Source organism: Mercurialis annua, linkage group LG5 (genome assembly GCF_937616625.2).
Source record: "Mercurialis annua linkage group LG5, ddMerAnnu1.2, whole genome shotgun sequence".
In the NCBI taxonomy this organism is placed as follows: Eukaryota; Viridiplantae; Streptophyta; class Magnoliopsida; order Malpighiales; family Euphorbiaceae; genus Mercurialis; species Mercurialis annua.
This window is the reverse complement of record NC_065574.1, coordinates 11,259,961-11,277,554: the sequence shown is the minus strand read 5'-3', so window position 1 is coordinate 11,277,554 and position 17,594 is coordinate 11,259,961. Positions and strand designations below refer to the sequence as shown.

At 32.2% G+C, this 17,594-nt stretch overlaps 2 protein-coding genes across 3 annotated transcripts; one reads left to right on the top strand and one right to left on the bottom strand.

Moving 5' to 3' along the window:
- The first annotated feature begins 6,795 nt into the window (after positions 1 to 6,795).
- LOC126683121 (translocase of chloroplast 120, chloroplastic-like) lies at positions 6,796 to 11,729 on the top strand. 2 transcript variants are annotated; one of them, XR_007641610.1, is made up of 3 exons: positions 6,796 to 7,049; positions 7,249 to 11,191; positions 11,289 to 11,729. XR_007641610.1 is itself a non-coding variant. In XM_050378955.1 (2 exons), the coding sequence occupies exon 2, from the start codon at positions 7,273 to 7,275 to the stop codon at positions 11,095 to 11,097; it is 3,825 nt and encodes a 1,274-aa protein (XP_050234912.1). In that variant the 5' UTR covers positions 6,796 to 7,049; positions 7,249 to 7,272; the 3' UTR covers positions 11,098 to 11,729. The 2 variants fall into 2 exon arrangements, 1 of the variants encoding a protein (XP_050234912.1); XM_050378955.1 differs by having other exon boundaries at positions 7,249 to 11,729.
- Positions 11,730 to 12,662: 933 nt separating this feature from the next.
- On the bottom strand, positions 12,663 to 13,330 carry LOC126683122 (dirigent protein 21-like). The gene has a single exon (XM_050378956.1). The coding sequence runs from the start codon at positions 13,298 to 13,300 to the stop codon at positions 12,746 to 12,748; it is 555 nt and encodes a 184-aa protein (XP_050234913.1). The 5' UTR covers positions 13,301 to 13,330; the 3' UTR covers positions 12,663 to 12,745.
- Positions 13,331 to 17,594: the final 4,264 nt, after the last annotated feature.

Genomic DNA, 17,594 nt, shown 5'->3' with positions numbered 1-17,594 from the left:
GATGTTTTTGTTGTATCCGACAAATTATATGTAAAACAAAGATATAGATTTCTGACTGTTGTGTCCAAAGTATAATTGTTTTCTATAAGCAATTTCATTAGAAAAGATTTGCCGAATCTAATTTCTCATATAGACTTTTTTTATATTTTTGATCCATTTGCATGTCATTTTTTATAATTATAATTGGTACAAATAAGAGAACCTGAATTGTAAGAAATAGTTTTTGTTTTTGTTTTTCTCTCTCATTAATACTCAATAAAGGATGCCATAGTGTCTTAAATGCATAAGCATAGAAGAAGGTAGGAACATGTCTATCAAACGTTTCAAAATTTTATTAGGGAGTTCTTTTACCATAAATTAACTCCATTATAACGTAAAAATCACATTTTATTAGGATGGAGATTTTTGCACTCCACGCAATTATAACCACACTCCAATTCTTACTATTTTAGCAATTAAGAGCATCCACAATACTGTTTTTGAGTCTAATGACCATGCCACATGAGCTTTCTATTAAACTCGCTTTCATTATACAACTTCTCACAATAGTTAGACTTTAAAAAATAAACTGATTAGGGACCCACATTAATTAATAGTACTATTTCTTTTTTAAAAATTATATTATATTTATATTCAATTTTTATAGATTACGTGCAAATTGTTTTTTAAAATATATATTATAAAAAAAATTATCATTTTTTAAAAATAATATAATATAAGTTATTATTTTTTAAAAAAATATTCAATATTAAAAAACAGTTACAAATTTAAATATAAAATAAAAACTGATTAAATAAAATTTCAAAAATAATTGGTCAATTAAAAAATGTTTTCAACAATTTTTTTATTATGGTAAAGCTTAAATAGTAAATGTTTAATTATATTATTAATATAATATTAAATCAATATAATATATTAACTATTATTTAACTAATGAAAAAAGAAAAAAAAGAAAAAAAATTGGGCCCACCATTGAGCGGTTGGTGCAGACCAACCGCTCAATGGGTATTGAGCTTTTCCCAAATACTTACAATGGGAACTGCTCATATTGAGTGTATAATAACCCAAGAGCATCCACCATTGTGGATGCTCTTACAATGGAAACTGCTCAATATTGAGTGAATAATTGATAAGGATAAGCTTGCCATGAAGTTCTATCCTGATATAACTCTACAATATACTTGTAATTATCTAATAGAGTTAGATTAGCAATAGACTACAACCACATTGTGTAGTCCTGATGTATATATATATATTGTATCGTACATGAAATACAATCTGAGCTTGATCAATCTTTCATGGTATCGGAGCAAATCAGATCACTACTCGATCCATGACAGGAAATTCCAAGCCAAAGAAACCAACCTCTTATGCTAGCATCGTTGAAGAACATGAACCAAGCTGTTATTCTCATGCGATCAAACTTCCTCATTGGCGAAAGGCAATGGAAGATGAGTTTAATGCTCTTATTCACACCGGCACTTGGGAATTGGTGACTCCCGCTTCTCATATTAATATTATAGGATGCAAATGGGTGTTTCGCATCAAACGCAATGCCGATGGAACTGTTTCCCGCTACAAAGCCCGTTTAGTTGCTAAGGGCTATCATCAACGCCCTGGTTTGGACTTTCAGGACACCTTCAGTCCAGTTATCAAACCAACTACCATACGGCTGATTTTATCTATTGCGGTTAGTCGACATTGGCCGATCAAACAGCTTGACGTTAGCAATGCATTCCTCCATGGTACGCTCACTGAGGATGTCTTCATGGAACAACCCCCAGGCTTCATAGATGCAGCCAGACCTCATCTTGTTTGCCATCTCAAACGATCTCTCTATGGTCTTCGACAAGCACCACGAGCATGGTTTAATTGTCTGACTGAGTGGCTGGTTGTGCATGGTTTTATTGGCTCAAAAACTGATTCCTCATTATTCTATTACAGCCATGGCAATGTTCAAGCATTCTTTTTGATTTACATTGATGATATTATTCTCACTGGCAGTCATATATCATTCCTGAATAATCTGGTTCAGTCTTTAAGCAAAGACTTGTTGCTGAAAGATATGGGTTCTCTCAAATACTTTCTCGGTATTGAAGTTCAGTCATTACCAAATGGAATTCATTTGTCCCAACGTAAATACATTCAAGATCTTCTTAAGAAGGTGAATATGGTCACTGCCAATGGTGTTTCTACACCTGCTTGCCCAAATAACCAACTGAAACTTGGTGACAGTGAGCCATTTGCTGATAATACGCTATTTCGCAGTGTTGTTGGTATGCTTCAATATCTCTCATTAACACGACCAGATGTGTCGTACTCTGTTAATCGCATCTCTCAATATATGCATGCTCCAACATTGAACCATTGGAGCGCTGTCAAACGTATACTCCGTTACCTTCAAGCAACTAAATCTAAGGGCCTGTTTATTGAAAACAGTCCTACTTCTGCTATATCTATTTATAGCGATGCTGATTGGGGTGGTAATCTCGATGATCGCAAATCCACGACGGGTTACGCTATCTATCTGGGTTCGAATTTAGTCTCTTGGAGTTCGAAGAAGCAACGCACTGTTGCACGATCCTCAACGGAATCAGAGTATCGCGCAATTGCTACTGTTGTTTCAGAATTGAATTGGTTAGTCTCATTACTTCGTGAAATTGGCTTTCCTTGCTCGACCAAGCCTGTTCTATGGTGCGATAATATAAGTGCGACATATTTAACGGCTAATCCTATTTTTCATTCACGTTCTAAGCATCTCGAGATTGACTTTCATTTTGTTCGTGATAAAGTTGCCAAAAATGAACTTCAAGTATCATATATCTCGACCAATGATCAGATTGCTGATGTCTTAACCAAGCCATTATCCACATCACGTTTTCAATTCTTCTGTGACAAGATGAAGATTATGGAAAACCCAAGTTCATCTTGAGGGGGAATGATAAGGATAAGCTTGCCATGAAGTTCTATTCTGATATAACTCTACAATATACTTGTAATTATCTAATAGAGTTAGATTAGCAATAGACTACAACCACATTGTGTAGTCCTGATGTATATATATATATTGTATCGTACATGAAATACAATCTGAGCTTGATCAATCTTTCAATAATAACCCAAGAGCATCCACCATTGTGGATGCTCTAATGACTTTATTACTCTCTACTTTTTGTTTTCTATATTCTCCTAATATCTCTTTTTAATACAATCGTATATTTTTCAACTCTGTAAATTTATATGATTTTTTAAATATATGTATGTCACATTTAGTATTTATATACATTCTTAATGAAATCCACTGATACTACAAAGGATTAGAATAATTACTATCATAAAGACTATAAAACTTTACTTCTTCTTATGATTAATTTATATTTTTTTATCAAATTGGAAATAAAAATATTTAATTTGTATTTTAATTTTTTAACTTTTAAATTTCTCATAGTTATTTGTGATTTATATGTGATTTTATATTATTGAGGCTGTTTATAAAGTTACAATTTGTTTAAATTATACCTACGTATAAAAGAGAAAATCTGTTTTTTTTTTAAAAAAAATATGAAAAAAATCATATGCTGTTATGTATACAATCTGAAAAGTAAATCTATTAAAAAAATATTACTACGGAATTCTTAATTTATTTAGATAAAATAAAATTGATAATTTAGAATAAATGGATCAATAAGATTAAAATATAAAAATAAATAAAAAGATGAATATAATCGTTTAAAATTAAAATTTGGTCATTAAATAAAATTATGTAAATTAAAGAGTTAAAAAAAGTTAGAAATTGTTTTAAAAGAAAAATAATTGTGGAACATAAAAAGAAAAAAAATTAAATCAAGGGTTATAAAGTCATTAACAATTAAAATGGATGAAATCGGAGTGCTATTATCAGCGAGAGGAGTGTGAAAATCTCGTTGGATGCATTACTTTAATGGCTAAATGACATAAACATAATTATTTTTTTCTAGGTGTTATTGAATGCCTTACTTTAATTGCTATATTACATAGAATAATTTTTTACTTTTCTTTTAAATTTAAACTACATTATGATTTGTTTGCGTATAAAATTTTGTTTTGGTTTTATTGTACCCAATAAATTATATAAAAAGAAAGGGGTAGTATCATAAAAATTAACCAACTTTATACGTTTTTTCATTTTAATCATGCCGTTTAAAAATCGTTATTTTCATACATAAACTACCAATTTTTCTCAAATCCATATACCAGTCAAAAATCCGGCCAAAAATTATTAATGTGTCACTATCTGATTCATTATGGCATGTCACTATCTGGTGGCAAGCTCAACAATTTTCATTTGATTTTTGAATGGTGTATGGATTTGAAAAACTGATAGTCCGTATATGAAAATAACGATTTTTAAACGGCGTGATTAAAATGAAAAAACGTGTAAAATTGGTGAATTTTAATGATGTTAATCCTAAAAAGAAACATGAATTTTTCAATGGTGTGTTTATAGACTAACCCTTTTCAATCAGCAGCTTCACCAACAAAGATTTGATGAACCCACTTCCATCAATCGCACAAGTTATTTTATTTTTTTATCGACTTACATGCCATATATTATTGAAAAATATAATTGATACAAATAAGAAAATTTGGATTGTAAAATATGATTTTTACTTTTGTTTTTATTCTCTTTAATACTCAATAAAGAATGCGATAGTGCCTTAAATCCGTATTTTAAAGAGTGTTTATCTCATGAAAAATGCTTTATAATCCATCTTTTTAACTCAATTCTTTTAATTCAGATTACGTGACAAGACTTTATTCGTCCAATTCAAACCCAAAAGTGTATCTCAAAAAATATAATTTAATCACTCCTCTTTGATTGCCACATCAGGCGGTACAAAAAGGTGGGTTAAAAGTGTTGGATTTATTTCATATTTAGAACAAGATAATGAGCATTTATAATAGGAATTTTTTTAATTATTATTAAAAAATTTATTATTAATTTTTTCACATGGCTATTGCGCGAATGATATGGCGTAACAATTGCGTGCAATTTTTTTCCTATTTTAAAGCATTCAAATATTCACTCCATGTTCATGGAAGAAGGTAATAACTACCGAACGTTTCAAAGATTTATTAGGAAATTTTTCACTATATCGGTGATTCATTCCAGTGTTTTATAAATCAAATCAGTGGCTGAATTGGTGAAGCTGTCGGTTCTCGATTTTCAGTTCAACTGGTTCAGTGATATTTTTAAAAACTAAAATTAGCAACGTATTTTAATTTTTTAGCAATCGTAGTTAATTCTCTTGATCCGGTTTGATAGCGGTCCAACTGGTTCAATAACCATTTCAGTGACCAGTTTGTTCGGTTCGATCCGGTCCAAATCAAAATTCTGATCTTTTTACAAATTTTGAACCTAACCACTGGCTGTATTTCGGTTTATTTGATCGGTTCGGTTTTTTTAAAGCACTGGTTCATACTTAATACTCTCTCAAACTATCCATTATAACGTATAAATCACACTTAAGCATGATTCTTTTTATGTATTGTTGGATGCCTTACCTTAATGGCTACATGACATAGTATAATTTTTTATTTTAAATTATATTATTATTTGTTTGCACATAAAATATTATTTTATGTTTTGTGCAACCCAAACAAATTATATAAAAAAAACTTAAATATCTGACTATTATGTTGATAATCAGCAGCCTTATTTAGTAAAGATCCGATGAACAAAATCCCACCAATCACATGAGCTCTATAATTTTTGATATATTTGCTTGTTATTCTGGAGAATTATAATTGATACAAATAAGAGAATTTGAATTGTAAAAAACAACTTTGATTTCATTTTTAATTCTTTTTAGAACTCAATAAAAAATGCAGTAGTGTAGAGCATCCAAAATGTCATGCTATTTTTATGCTAAATTTAGCATAAAAGATCCTATATTTAGCATAACATTCTATTTTAACTCCAATATAATATGTTAAAAAAATGTTATAATTAGTTATTATAATAATTATCTATTAATTTTTATATTATTTTATAAAAAAATTAATTATATGTTATATAATTTTTTTAATATAAATTTAACTTTTTTATGATGTAATAATGAGTTTTTTTTAAAAAAATAATTGTTAAGAGAATCAATGAATTAAATCGCTTACCGAAGACCAAAAGCGTGAGAGATGGAGAGAAATCGAGTAAACCAGTGTATATAGACGCCCTAGGGTTTTAGGAATCAAAATGAGTGAGTGTGTGTGACTTTAGATGGATACTACGTACACTTTCCGTCTGCCGATAGGAAGTTGACTCCAACTCTTTCGACTTTTGCTAGATTACTGGACTGGAGTTTGATAGGCGGCCGGTTCTAAGAAAACTCTTCAAGTGTGTTTAAAATTCCATCATCTAAAATTAAAAAGAATTTTGATAAAAGAAATTTTTCATCATTTTTTTTGATAATTAGGGTGTGGGAGGGCGCTTGAGCAATAACTCATTGGTAGGAATTTTCCATCATTGTTTACCTGAAATCGAAAAAAATTATTCATTGTTTACAAAAAAATTAGTGATTATTAAGAATTTAATTTTGTTAATTACTCGATTTCTTCATTTGTGGTGAAATAATGAAACAATCACGTGACAGAATGAGTATGAGAAGTAGAGGACATTTTACATGTTCTCCTGGTACACCCTTAATCAATCAATCACATCATCAGAATCAGACGGTCCACATTAATTGTCTTCCCCCAAATGTCTGCACGTGACACACACCATATGCGGTGTTTCTTCCCCATTTTCTACCTATAATTTCTCTTTTTCTCCTTGGCGTCTACAAAAAAACGATGATACCAAAGCCATCAGCAAATCTCAACCGTTAGATTCGCTAAATAAAACCCGATCGTTCTCCACCGTAGATCAATTCACTTATCCCCTTCAATCAGCCACTGGCTTACGGCCCTCTTGGATTAGCAGCAGTTAGATAATTAACAGCGCTTCTCTCTCTAGAATCTCGTCACTGAAAATACTTGTTTCTCTCTCTAAAACTGAATCTTCAAAATCCCAGGTAACCTTTTTTGTTTTTTTATATATATGTTTTTATATTATGCTGAATGAAATTCTAATTAATTATCTATAAGAAACGATCTGTTTTTTTTTTTTAAGTATTAGGGTTTCTAGGTTTTATTTGCTATGCCATGTGATTGGTTTTTGTAGCTGTTGATGTTTTTGAATTGAATTGTTTTTGTTGTTGTTTTTGAAATTAGGGTTTTGGTGTGAACGGATTTTTAATGGAAATTGAAAATGGGGTTGAGAGAATTGGCGGGGCGGAATTGGGAGAGAAAAACGACGGGGAAATTCAGGTTGTGGGGCGTGATAATGAGGTGGAGGATGTTGTTGAGAGATTGAAAGATGTTGAAGAGGAGGTTTTTGAGGAAGCGATTGATTCGCAAGAGCAATTGCTGAAAGAGGAGGATAAAGTTGAGTCGGGTGTCAGTGTCGATAATGTTAATGATTCGGTTTCGGAACTGGTGGATGAGAATTTGAATGTGGTTAGTGAATTGGAGAATTTTGAGGAGGCGAGTGATGTTGATGTTCCTGTTGTTGAGGGTGACAGTGGTGAGGAGGTGGATGGTGGAGTAGTTGCTGAAGAGGAGGTGAAGGATTTGGTGGGTGGTGATAGTGTTGATAAGATTGATGAGGGGGGAACTGGTAAGGAAGTGGGAAGTGATGAGTTGAATGGAGAAAAGGAGGTTTTGGAGATTGATGGTGATGAAGGGATTGAGGTTTTGAAGGATGCAGTCGAGGTGGATTCTGGTCATCAAGCTGAATTGACCGGGGAGATTGTGCCTGATAATGGAAAGCAGGAATTGAAGGAGGATGAGGCAGATACTGAATATCAGAAAACCACGGGAGTTACTGAGGTCTTAGCTGAGCTTGAAGAGGGAAAGACTGAAGGTTATCATGAGAATCTGCCTAAGATTGATGCAGAATATGAGATTGTAAAAAGTGAAAAACTGGAGACCGGTGCAGAATATCAAGGTGTAAAAAGTGAAAAACTGGAGACTGGTGCAAAATATCAGGGTGCAGAAAGTGAAAAACTGGAGATTGACGATACACCTGTTCTTGAAGCTGAATTGACTAGGGAGATTATGTCTGGTAACAGAAAGGAGGTGGATGTGCCAAGTACTGAAGCTCCGGGAACTGCAATTGAGCCTTTGCTTGAGCTTAAGGAGGGCAAGGGTGAAGATTTTGGTGAGAATCTGTCGAAGATTGATGCAGAAAATCTGGGTGTAAAAAGTGAAAAACTGGAGGTTGATGATATGCCTGTTCTTGATTATGCAAATGGGGTGCATGAGAGTGAAAAACAGCAAGATAATTCTAAAAGCTTGGATGTAGGGCCTGAAGATGATAGCAATGGAGATGCAAAGAAAGCAGCAGTTCTATTGGATTCTATTCATCAAGGTGAATCTGAGGAGCTTATTTCTAGTTCAGCTGTTGTACATACCGAGGAAGTGATAGATGTGCCACAAATTCTGAACTCACAATCAGAAACAATTGTGAACAACGGTAATAAGGAGCCTGTGACTCGTGAAGCTAGTATTACATTAGAGGATAACAAGGTTGCTAAAGCAGAGGATGACAAGGTTTCTGAACCACTACATGCTAATCAGTTGGTTAATGGTGTTGGCAAGGACAATATTGTCATTGATGAGCCCAAGAAGGAAGCAGAAGTCAAGAAAGAGAAGCACAATCAAGGAAATGGTGAAAGAACAATTTCACCTCCAGTAAAGCTTGTTTCTTCCTCTGAAAGGTCCACCGGTTCTGCTCCCTCACCTGTTCGTCCAGCTGGCCTTGGGCGTGCTGCCCCACTGCTGGAACCTGCTCCTCGAGCTGCGCAGCAGCAGCAGCAACAGCGTGTTAATGGAGCTATGTCTAATGTTCATTCTCAGCAGATTGATGATCCTGAAATTGATGAGTATGACGAGACTCGTGAAAAACTTCAGATGATCAGAGTGAAATTTTTGCGACTTGCCCATAGGCTGGGGCAGACTCCTCATAATGTTGTTGTGGCACAAGTTTTGTACAGGTTGGGATTAGCTGAGCAACTGCGAGGGAGAAACGGAGGCCGAGTTGGTGCCTTCAGTTTTGATCGTGCAAGTGCGATGGCAGAGCAGCTTGAGGCAGCTGGGCAAGAACCCCTTGATTTTTCTTGTACCATTATGGTTCTTGGAAAAACAGGAGTAGGCAAAAGTGCAACAATCAATTCATTGTTTGACGAAGTAAAGTTTGGGACTGATGCTTTTCAATTGGGCACAAAAAAGGTTCAGGATGTTGTAGGCACTGTTCAAGGGATTAAGGTACGGGTCATTGATACACCAGGCCTTCTTCCTTCTGGGTCTGATCAGCGCCAGAATGAAAAGATTCTCCAGTCAGTCAAGTGTTTTACTAAGAGAACTCCTCCAGACATTGTCTTGTATCTTGATAGGTTGGACATGCAAAGCAGGGACTTTGGGGATATGCCCCTCTTGCGCACCATAACTGATATATTTGGGCCATCAATTTGGTTTAATGCTATTGTTGTCCTGACTCATGCAGCATCAGCTCCACCTGATGGTCCAAATGGTACTGCTTCAAGTTATGACATGTTTGTCACTCAACGATCTCATGTTGTTCAACAAGCAATCCGTCAGGCAGCTGGTGATATGAGACTTATGAATCCAGTTTCATTAGTGGAGAACCACTCGGCATGCAGAACCAATAGGGCAGGACAGAGAGTTTTACCTAATGGTCAGGTTTGGAAACCTCATCTATTATTGCTGTCTTTTGCATCAAAGATTCTTGCAGAAGCAAACACGCTTTTGATGTTGCAAGATAGTCCTCCTGGGAAGCCTTTTGCAACTCGATCAAGGGCGCCTCCTTTACCTTTTCTGCTCTCATCTCTTCTCCAGTCAAGACCACAACTTAAGCTGCCTGAGGAACAGTTTGGCGATGATGATGATGCTCTGGATGATGATGAAGAGTCATCAGATTCTGAGGATGAATCAGAATATGAAGAGTTGCCCCCATTCAGAAGTTTGACTAAGGCCCAGGTGGCCAAGCTTTCTAGAGCTCAGAGGAGAGCGTATTTTGATGAGTTAGAATACAGGGAAAAGCTTTTTATGAAGAAGCAGTTAAAGGAAGAGAAAAGGCGGCGAAAGATGATGAAGAAATTAGCTGCTGCAGCCAAGGACATGCCTAGTGTGCCTAGCGATTACAATGAGAATGTAGAAGAAGAAAGTGGTGGTGCTGCTTCAGTGCCAGTTCCCATGCCTGATTTAGCATTGCCAGCTTCTTTTGATTCTGATAATCCCACACATCGGTATCGATATCTTGATAGCTCCAACCAGTGGCTTGTAAGGCCTGTTCTAGAAACCCATGGTTGGGATCATGATGTTGGTTACGAAGGTATAAACGTGGAAAGATTGTTTGTGGTTAAAGACAGAATCCCAGTATCTTTCTCTAGCCAGATAACAAAAGATAAGAAAGATGCCAACGTTCAAATGGAACTAGCGAGTTCTGTTAAGCATGGGGAAGGCAAATCAACTTCCTTAGGTTTTGATATGCAGACTGTGGGGAAGGACATGGCTTATACTCTGCGCAGTGAGACACGGTTCTGTAATTTTAGGAAAAATAAGGCAACAGCTGGTCTATCTGTGACTCTTTTAGGCGATGCCTTATCAGCCGGATTGAAAGTTGAAGATAAATTGATTGCAACTAGACGGTTCAGAATGGTTTTGTCTGGTGGTGCAATGACTGGTCGTGGCGATGTAGCTTATGGTGGGAGTTTAGAGGCCCAACTGAGAGACAAGGATTACCCGTTGGGTCGGGCCCTATCAACACTTGGGCTCTCTGTAATGGATTGGCATGGTGATCTTGCTCTTGGCTGTAATATACAATCCCAGATCCCCATAGGACGAACCACAAACTTAATCGCCCGTGGCAATCTGAATAATAGGGGGGCAGGGCAAATCAGTATTCGAGTAAATAGCTCGGAACAACTTCAGATTGCTTTGATTGGACTCCTTCCTCTACTGAAGAAGCTGTTCAGTTACCCTCAACAATGGCAGTCTTGATAATGATGAAAAGACTAGATTGTTTATGCTGCAGCAATCATACCAAAGATAGCAAACTTCTGATGCGCCATCTGACGATTGGTCGATTTTAAAAGTGAGTAAAAAGGCTGCTTATCTTCTTTCATTTTTGTTCTCCAAAATGCCATTTTCTTTTTGTTTAAAATTTGATCATTATGTTACCTTGATTACAGTGACTAGTTTGCTTTGTTGAAATATTTTCACATGGTGGTTATATTGCTATTGCTAAGCTGCCAGGCACCTCACCTTTGTTTCTGGCATGTCAAATCCTCAAACCTATGTCCTGTATGGGTGTAGAAGAAATAGGGTTACCTTGTATAATGTATATAGTTACTTTGGTTTCAAAGTTTTAGGCTTAGAATTGCATGTGTTTTGTTTTTTGGTTTTGGCTTTTGTAGAGGCTAGAATAATAACAAAAGTTCTGGTCGCTTGCCATTCAATCAAGTGTGCCATGGACAGATGTGATAAAACTCATCTTATTTGAGAAGCAATGATTAGATTTCTTGCATTTTTTTCCCTGTCTGGGAGGGTTGTACAAGTCTAATATATATGTACTTCGTTTTGAATTTGGAAGCTACCTTTTCTCTAAAATGGTTTAGTTATTCTTTTGTTGACACTGTTCGTCTATCGTTTTCCTAAATATTGTTGACTCTGAAAGATATGGAGATTGGGGGTAATTTGCAGTGATAGTTCGTTCCTCATTCGTTCTTTCTCATTATAATTTTTTCTTATCTGTAACAAAAGAATCCCTTGATTCTGATTTTATTGTATTAAAAATTTATGGCGTTAGTTTGATTCCATTTTCATTAATTCCAGATGATGCGGCGATAGAACTGAATACCTATATAGATAATAAAGTTATTTTTTGTACAGTAATATTATGTCATATACACATCATCAGCTGGTGTTGATGCCACAGTCGATGTGATTGTGCCATACGGTGTTAATATATGGCATGATGTTATTACATGGTGCCATGTGACATGATATTATATTTGTTCAAAAAATAGTTTTGCTATCGATTAGTCTTCTAGCTCATCGTCGCATCTTTTAAAGTTGATGGAACTAGAGGCAAACTAATGGTTAGAAATTTTTGATGCAATAAAATTTAAATTGAAGAATTTTTATTCTTATAAAGTTTAGAGGAATTGCTTACTCCCTTTCTCCAAATGAGCTATTGAATTCATCTATTTCAGCTATCTTTTACCATGTTGTTTGTGCATATTTCTGATTGAACATGCATCTCATAAAATTTGTGTTGAAGCATGCCATTTTAGACTTTGAGGTCCAATCCACTAAACCCTTGTCTATTTCAAAATTTGGTTACCAACTTTCAGAATCAAACATTTTCCAACTTCATCAGAAATTTGTAACATAATAGATTAGAGTGGAAAGGTTGAAAAGCTGGCCATAGTGATTAGGTTGGCAATGAATTTTTTTATTTTAACAGACCAAATTTGTTATCTATGTGGAAGGGATTCATGATGAACACTCCTATAGATGCAGAGCTTGATTTACATAATAATAGCAAGTTAAGGAACTAGAAATCCAAATTAAACAAAGTTTTACTGAACCACTTTTGAAGATAAAACAAAGTGAACAAACAGGAAATACATCTACTCTTTATGTCTTAATAATGTGAAACTACAACATTATATTCTACAATAGCATCACCACTGGTTGCATTGAAGAAGTATGTTTTCAGGGAAGCAAATCCCCTTGACAATCGGAATGCGCCAGTCCCCCCGATAATTGGTATCTCTCGGACGTGTTCTAGGGCTGGGTTTCTGCCCAAAATTGCAAGAGTACTACCATTGAACTTTCCAGTAGTGAAAACCAAGTTCATGCCCATGAGAAGGCCCACATTCTTCTGATCAGAAGATCCGTAAAGCCCTTGAGCCCGACCCACCTCCTTCGATGTTGGTTCAGGTCCTTCCGTCAATGGGTCATCGATCATGACAACTATGCCGAAGAGAGTCGGTGATTTGTCGGTTATGGCGGATTGGGCTATCTTCATGGCAGTTGGATTCGCCCCGGAAAATGTATCATGGAAGTAAAAGTGAAGATGAGTTACTTTCTCCTTAGCATGAGAAAGCCATTGATCAATTTCTTGAGTAGAGCTATTAGCCATTGGCATAACCAATACTAGAACGCATGCCACTAATAAAAGTGCTACTCTGCCCATCTTCCTTTTTTTTGACTGTGAAATGAAAATTAGCCATCTAAAAAGTATCTTTTATAGATAAACGAAACCATGGAGTTAGTAGACTTAATAACTAATTTTAGTTAGTATGATGCAACTTACCAATAAAAATAATTCATTGTTTACAAAAAATTAGTTCAATAATTTTATGTAATTGCACCTAATTTGTGAAACTTGCTTATTATTGAATGTTAGTAAATGTTAGTTATTGAATTAAAAATAACATTTTATTTATTTTGTTTTGCGACTATACAAATATATCCTAACCTTGAATTACATAACAAATTTGTGTATAGGAGGACGCTTATAATTCTACTACCATGATTGAACAAAAACATTTACTTTGAAGAATCAAGGAGTCTGCCACTAGATAACCTAAGCATCAGAAAAGTATATAGTAAAAACTTAAGAATTGTTCAATTATTTTGTTCATAAAATTAAAGAAATGGAAGTGGTTAAGTAGCTAAACCAAGCGTTTACCTAATCTATTACTCTATATATATTTGGTAGTGAACTCTCGGCTACCATTAGTTAAAAAGAAACTTGTCTTTAGACTGGACTTTTGTTTTATATATCTGAAAAATAGCTCATACAGAGGTCCTATAATGTAGTAGTTAGCACTCTGGTTTGTGCACAAGTCTTGAATATTACAAACAAAAATTGAACGAAAAGTATCTAGAATTCAAATATATCATGACTCTTGACATTTTTTCGAACTAAATCGAACCAAAAATTTAATCGGTATGGTTATGGATCTTAGGCAAATATCCATACCGAAAACCGAATCGAAGAACAAAAATTAAAATTGAATATATATTTTTAAGGGTTAATTGCAAATTTATACACGAACTTTACCCTAATTTGTAATTACAACATAAACTTTGAAACTTAGCAATGTTAGTAACCAACTTTACACTTTTGGCAAATCGATACACCAAACACGAAAAATACTAACGTGGACATTGTAATATATTGCCATGTGTCGTTGCGTGATTGGTCAGTATACCAATTTGCCAAAAAATGAAAGTTGGTTACAGGCATTGCCAAGTTTCAAAATTTATATTGTAATTGCAAATTAGTATAAAGTTCGTGCATGCATTTGCAATTAACCATATTTTTAAATTTTAATTATAAAAATTATATATAAGTATTAAAGTATTAAATATATAATATCTAAATTATAAAATATCCTTTCATAATTATTCTCGGGAAATGTTATATTATGAAAATATTGTACACTTAAATTAGTTTTAACACTATCAAATACATCCTTAAAAAGAATCATATTAAATTAATTTTAACTTAAAAATACCATTTGTCCTTTTTAGATAATTAAGTTAAACTAATTATAAGAGTTTATTTTTTCTATAAATGTTTGGCTTGTATGGAGTTCATTAAGTTCAATAAGCTATTTTATGAAGAAATTATATAAACAATCTTGATTAAATTTATTATTTTATCTGCTGAATTTGATAAATGAACTCTTAAAATAATTATTCTTTTTATTAAAAAAATACATATTTCGTGTGGGTGACAAACAAAATTATAGCTTTAGCTTTGAATAATTAATAGTCAATAATAGATAAACACAAATTTAATTATAACAAAAAATACTGCTCCCTCTGTCTCATAAAGATAGGTCAAATTTAAATTTGTGCGGGAATAACTAAATAGAAGTTTAGCCTTTGTTTAAAAAAAAAAAACTAAATAGAAGTTAAATTAGTTAGTTTTAAACATTCTATTATACCTTTACATTAATTATCTAGATATTATAAATAGTTAATTAATTAAATATTTTAAATTAGTTAGATATCACTCACAGGCGTATTAAATATGCTAATTTTTTTTTGAGAATATCTTTCAATTAGTTTTTAACTGAAATAAATAAAAATATAAGGGTTATTTTTATAAAAAATCACGATCTTTACTCTAAGTTTCATTTTAATTACGATCTTTCACTTAATTATTTAATAATAACGTTCACGTGATCACAGTTTACATAAACAAATGTGAAGACTTATAAGTATACAATTTAAAATTATTCAAAAAAACAATTAAAAGGAATTCAGTTCAAATAGAAAACAATAATCTGTTAAGAATTAAAATATTATTATTAAATAAAGGATCAAATAGATATCACTTAATTTAAAAAATAAAATTCGAGAACAACTTTTAATATTTTAATTGATTTTTATAGAAATGAATGAAAATATTTAATAATAGTGTTTGAGTGATCACAATTTATATAAATAAATGTCCAAGACTTTTAAAAATGAAATCAACAATAATTTTATAAAACGTATAAAATATTTAATATTTATTAGAAGTATAAAAATTATGATTGTCCAAAAAAATTTAAAAGATCATCTCAACCCAACTAAAAAATAATTTATCAAAAATTAAAAATTTCATTTAATAAATATATTATTACTAAATATATATAATGAGTAATATAAATAGAGAAAATAACAAGAAAGTAAGAAAAAAAACTCCACTTTTCACATAATGCAATTTTATTAAGTTTGTTTACTTTGTTACCATGTATGAGTGTTTTATTTCATCCAACACCACCTTTTCCTAATAACCTACACATGTCCTATACTAAACCCTCATTTAATTTTTTTTTTTATAAAAAAAAGGGCCCCTTTTGCAGCAGGCCTGACGCGCATCAGACCTGCTGACGCGTGAAACAGGTGCACATGCACCTGTTTCACAATTTCTTGGGAGACAGGTGCATGGTGCACCTGTTATCCCATATTATGTATAAAATGGTGACCTTTTTTTTCAAAGGTCCCTATGCACTTTTTTTTAATATATAATATATATTTATATATATTTATTTATTTAAATGTTAAATATTTATCTTAAATATTTTAAAAAACTCAAATCATTAATTTATTTATATATTTTATAAATATAACGTATCAAAAATAATTTATTTTATATAAATTTTAGAAATATTAATTTTAAGTTTAAGATATATATTTAAATAGACTACTGTTAAATTAAGTTAAAAATTAAAAAATTATCAAACATATAATTTGATATATCTCGATACATATTTGATATATATTTGATCGTTCGAAATATTTTCTTGTTTTTTTTATATTTGTTTAGTTTTCTTACATATTTTAAATATACATATTTGATACATTTCCGATACATATTTGTTGTTTGGTGCATGTTCATATCATTTAGAGCTGGTGAATTTTTATTAAAAATCAATATTTTTGTTAAAACCAACCCTTGATTTGCTAGTGAATATGAGAATGGTGGTGTTACTTTTTTTATTATTTTACAACTATAGTGAAATTTTTCGACACATATTTGATATATTCTGATACATATAGGATACATCTTCGATACATATGTGATACATCTCTCATATATAATTTAGATCGTTTGGTCATTTTTTTTATTTTTTTATCGATTTAATTAAATCAACCGACTAACTCTATTGGTTTGTTATTATATTTTAAAAAATGAATACATCTCTAATACATATTTAATACATCTCGTAATTATACATGATATATATACTTTTCATATTTGATATATAATTTATACATGATAGATATATTTTTTTATGTTTTTAATACATATTTTTTAAAGTTTTATTACATATATTGTTTATACATATTTGATATATCTTCGTTACGTGTTTGATATTTCTTCGATACATGTTTAATACATGTTTGATACATGTTTGATACATCTTCAATATATATTTGATATTTTTTTGATACATATTTGATATATTCGATCATTCAATCCATTTTTCATATTTTTTATACATCTTTTTTTGAATTTTATTAGATATATTTTTTAATATCTGTTTTAGTACATCTCTGCGACATATCAAAATTTGTATTACATGTATAATTTTTATACATAATTAATAAATCTATAATACATAATTTATATATAAAAAATATATTATTCATGTATCGGATTTATATTCGGTATGTATCAATAATGTATCCGGTATATAATTTATAAAATAATATTTTTTAAAAATTATATTATTTATATATTTTTAAAATTTAATATTTTTTTTAAAATTAAATTAAAACAAATTATTTTATTATTTTAAAAAATAAAAATAAAATAAAGACCATGTTAGCAGGTGCACCAAAGTGCACCTGCTAACATGGGTTAGCTTCATGTGAGCAGTTGCACAATGCAACTGCTCACGCGTCAGTAGGTTTGACGCGCGCTGATGTCAGTGTCATACGCTGACATCAGCGCACATGGTATGGGTGTAATATTTTTTTAG

Coding starts and splice junctions, on each gene's coding strand:
- LOC126683121 (XM_050378955.1), top strand. CDS start 7,273: ATGGAAATTGAAAATGGGGTTGAGAGAATTGGCGGGGCGGAATTGGGA.
- LOC126683122 (XM_050378956.1), bottom strand. CDS start 13,300: ATGGGCAGAGTAGCACTTTTATTAGTGGCATGCGTTCTAGTATTGGTT.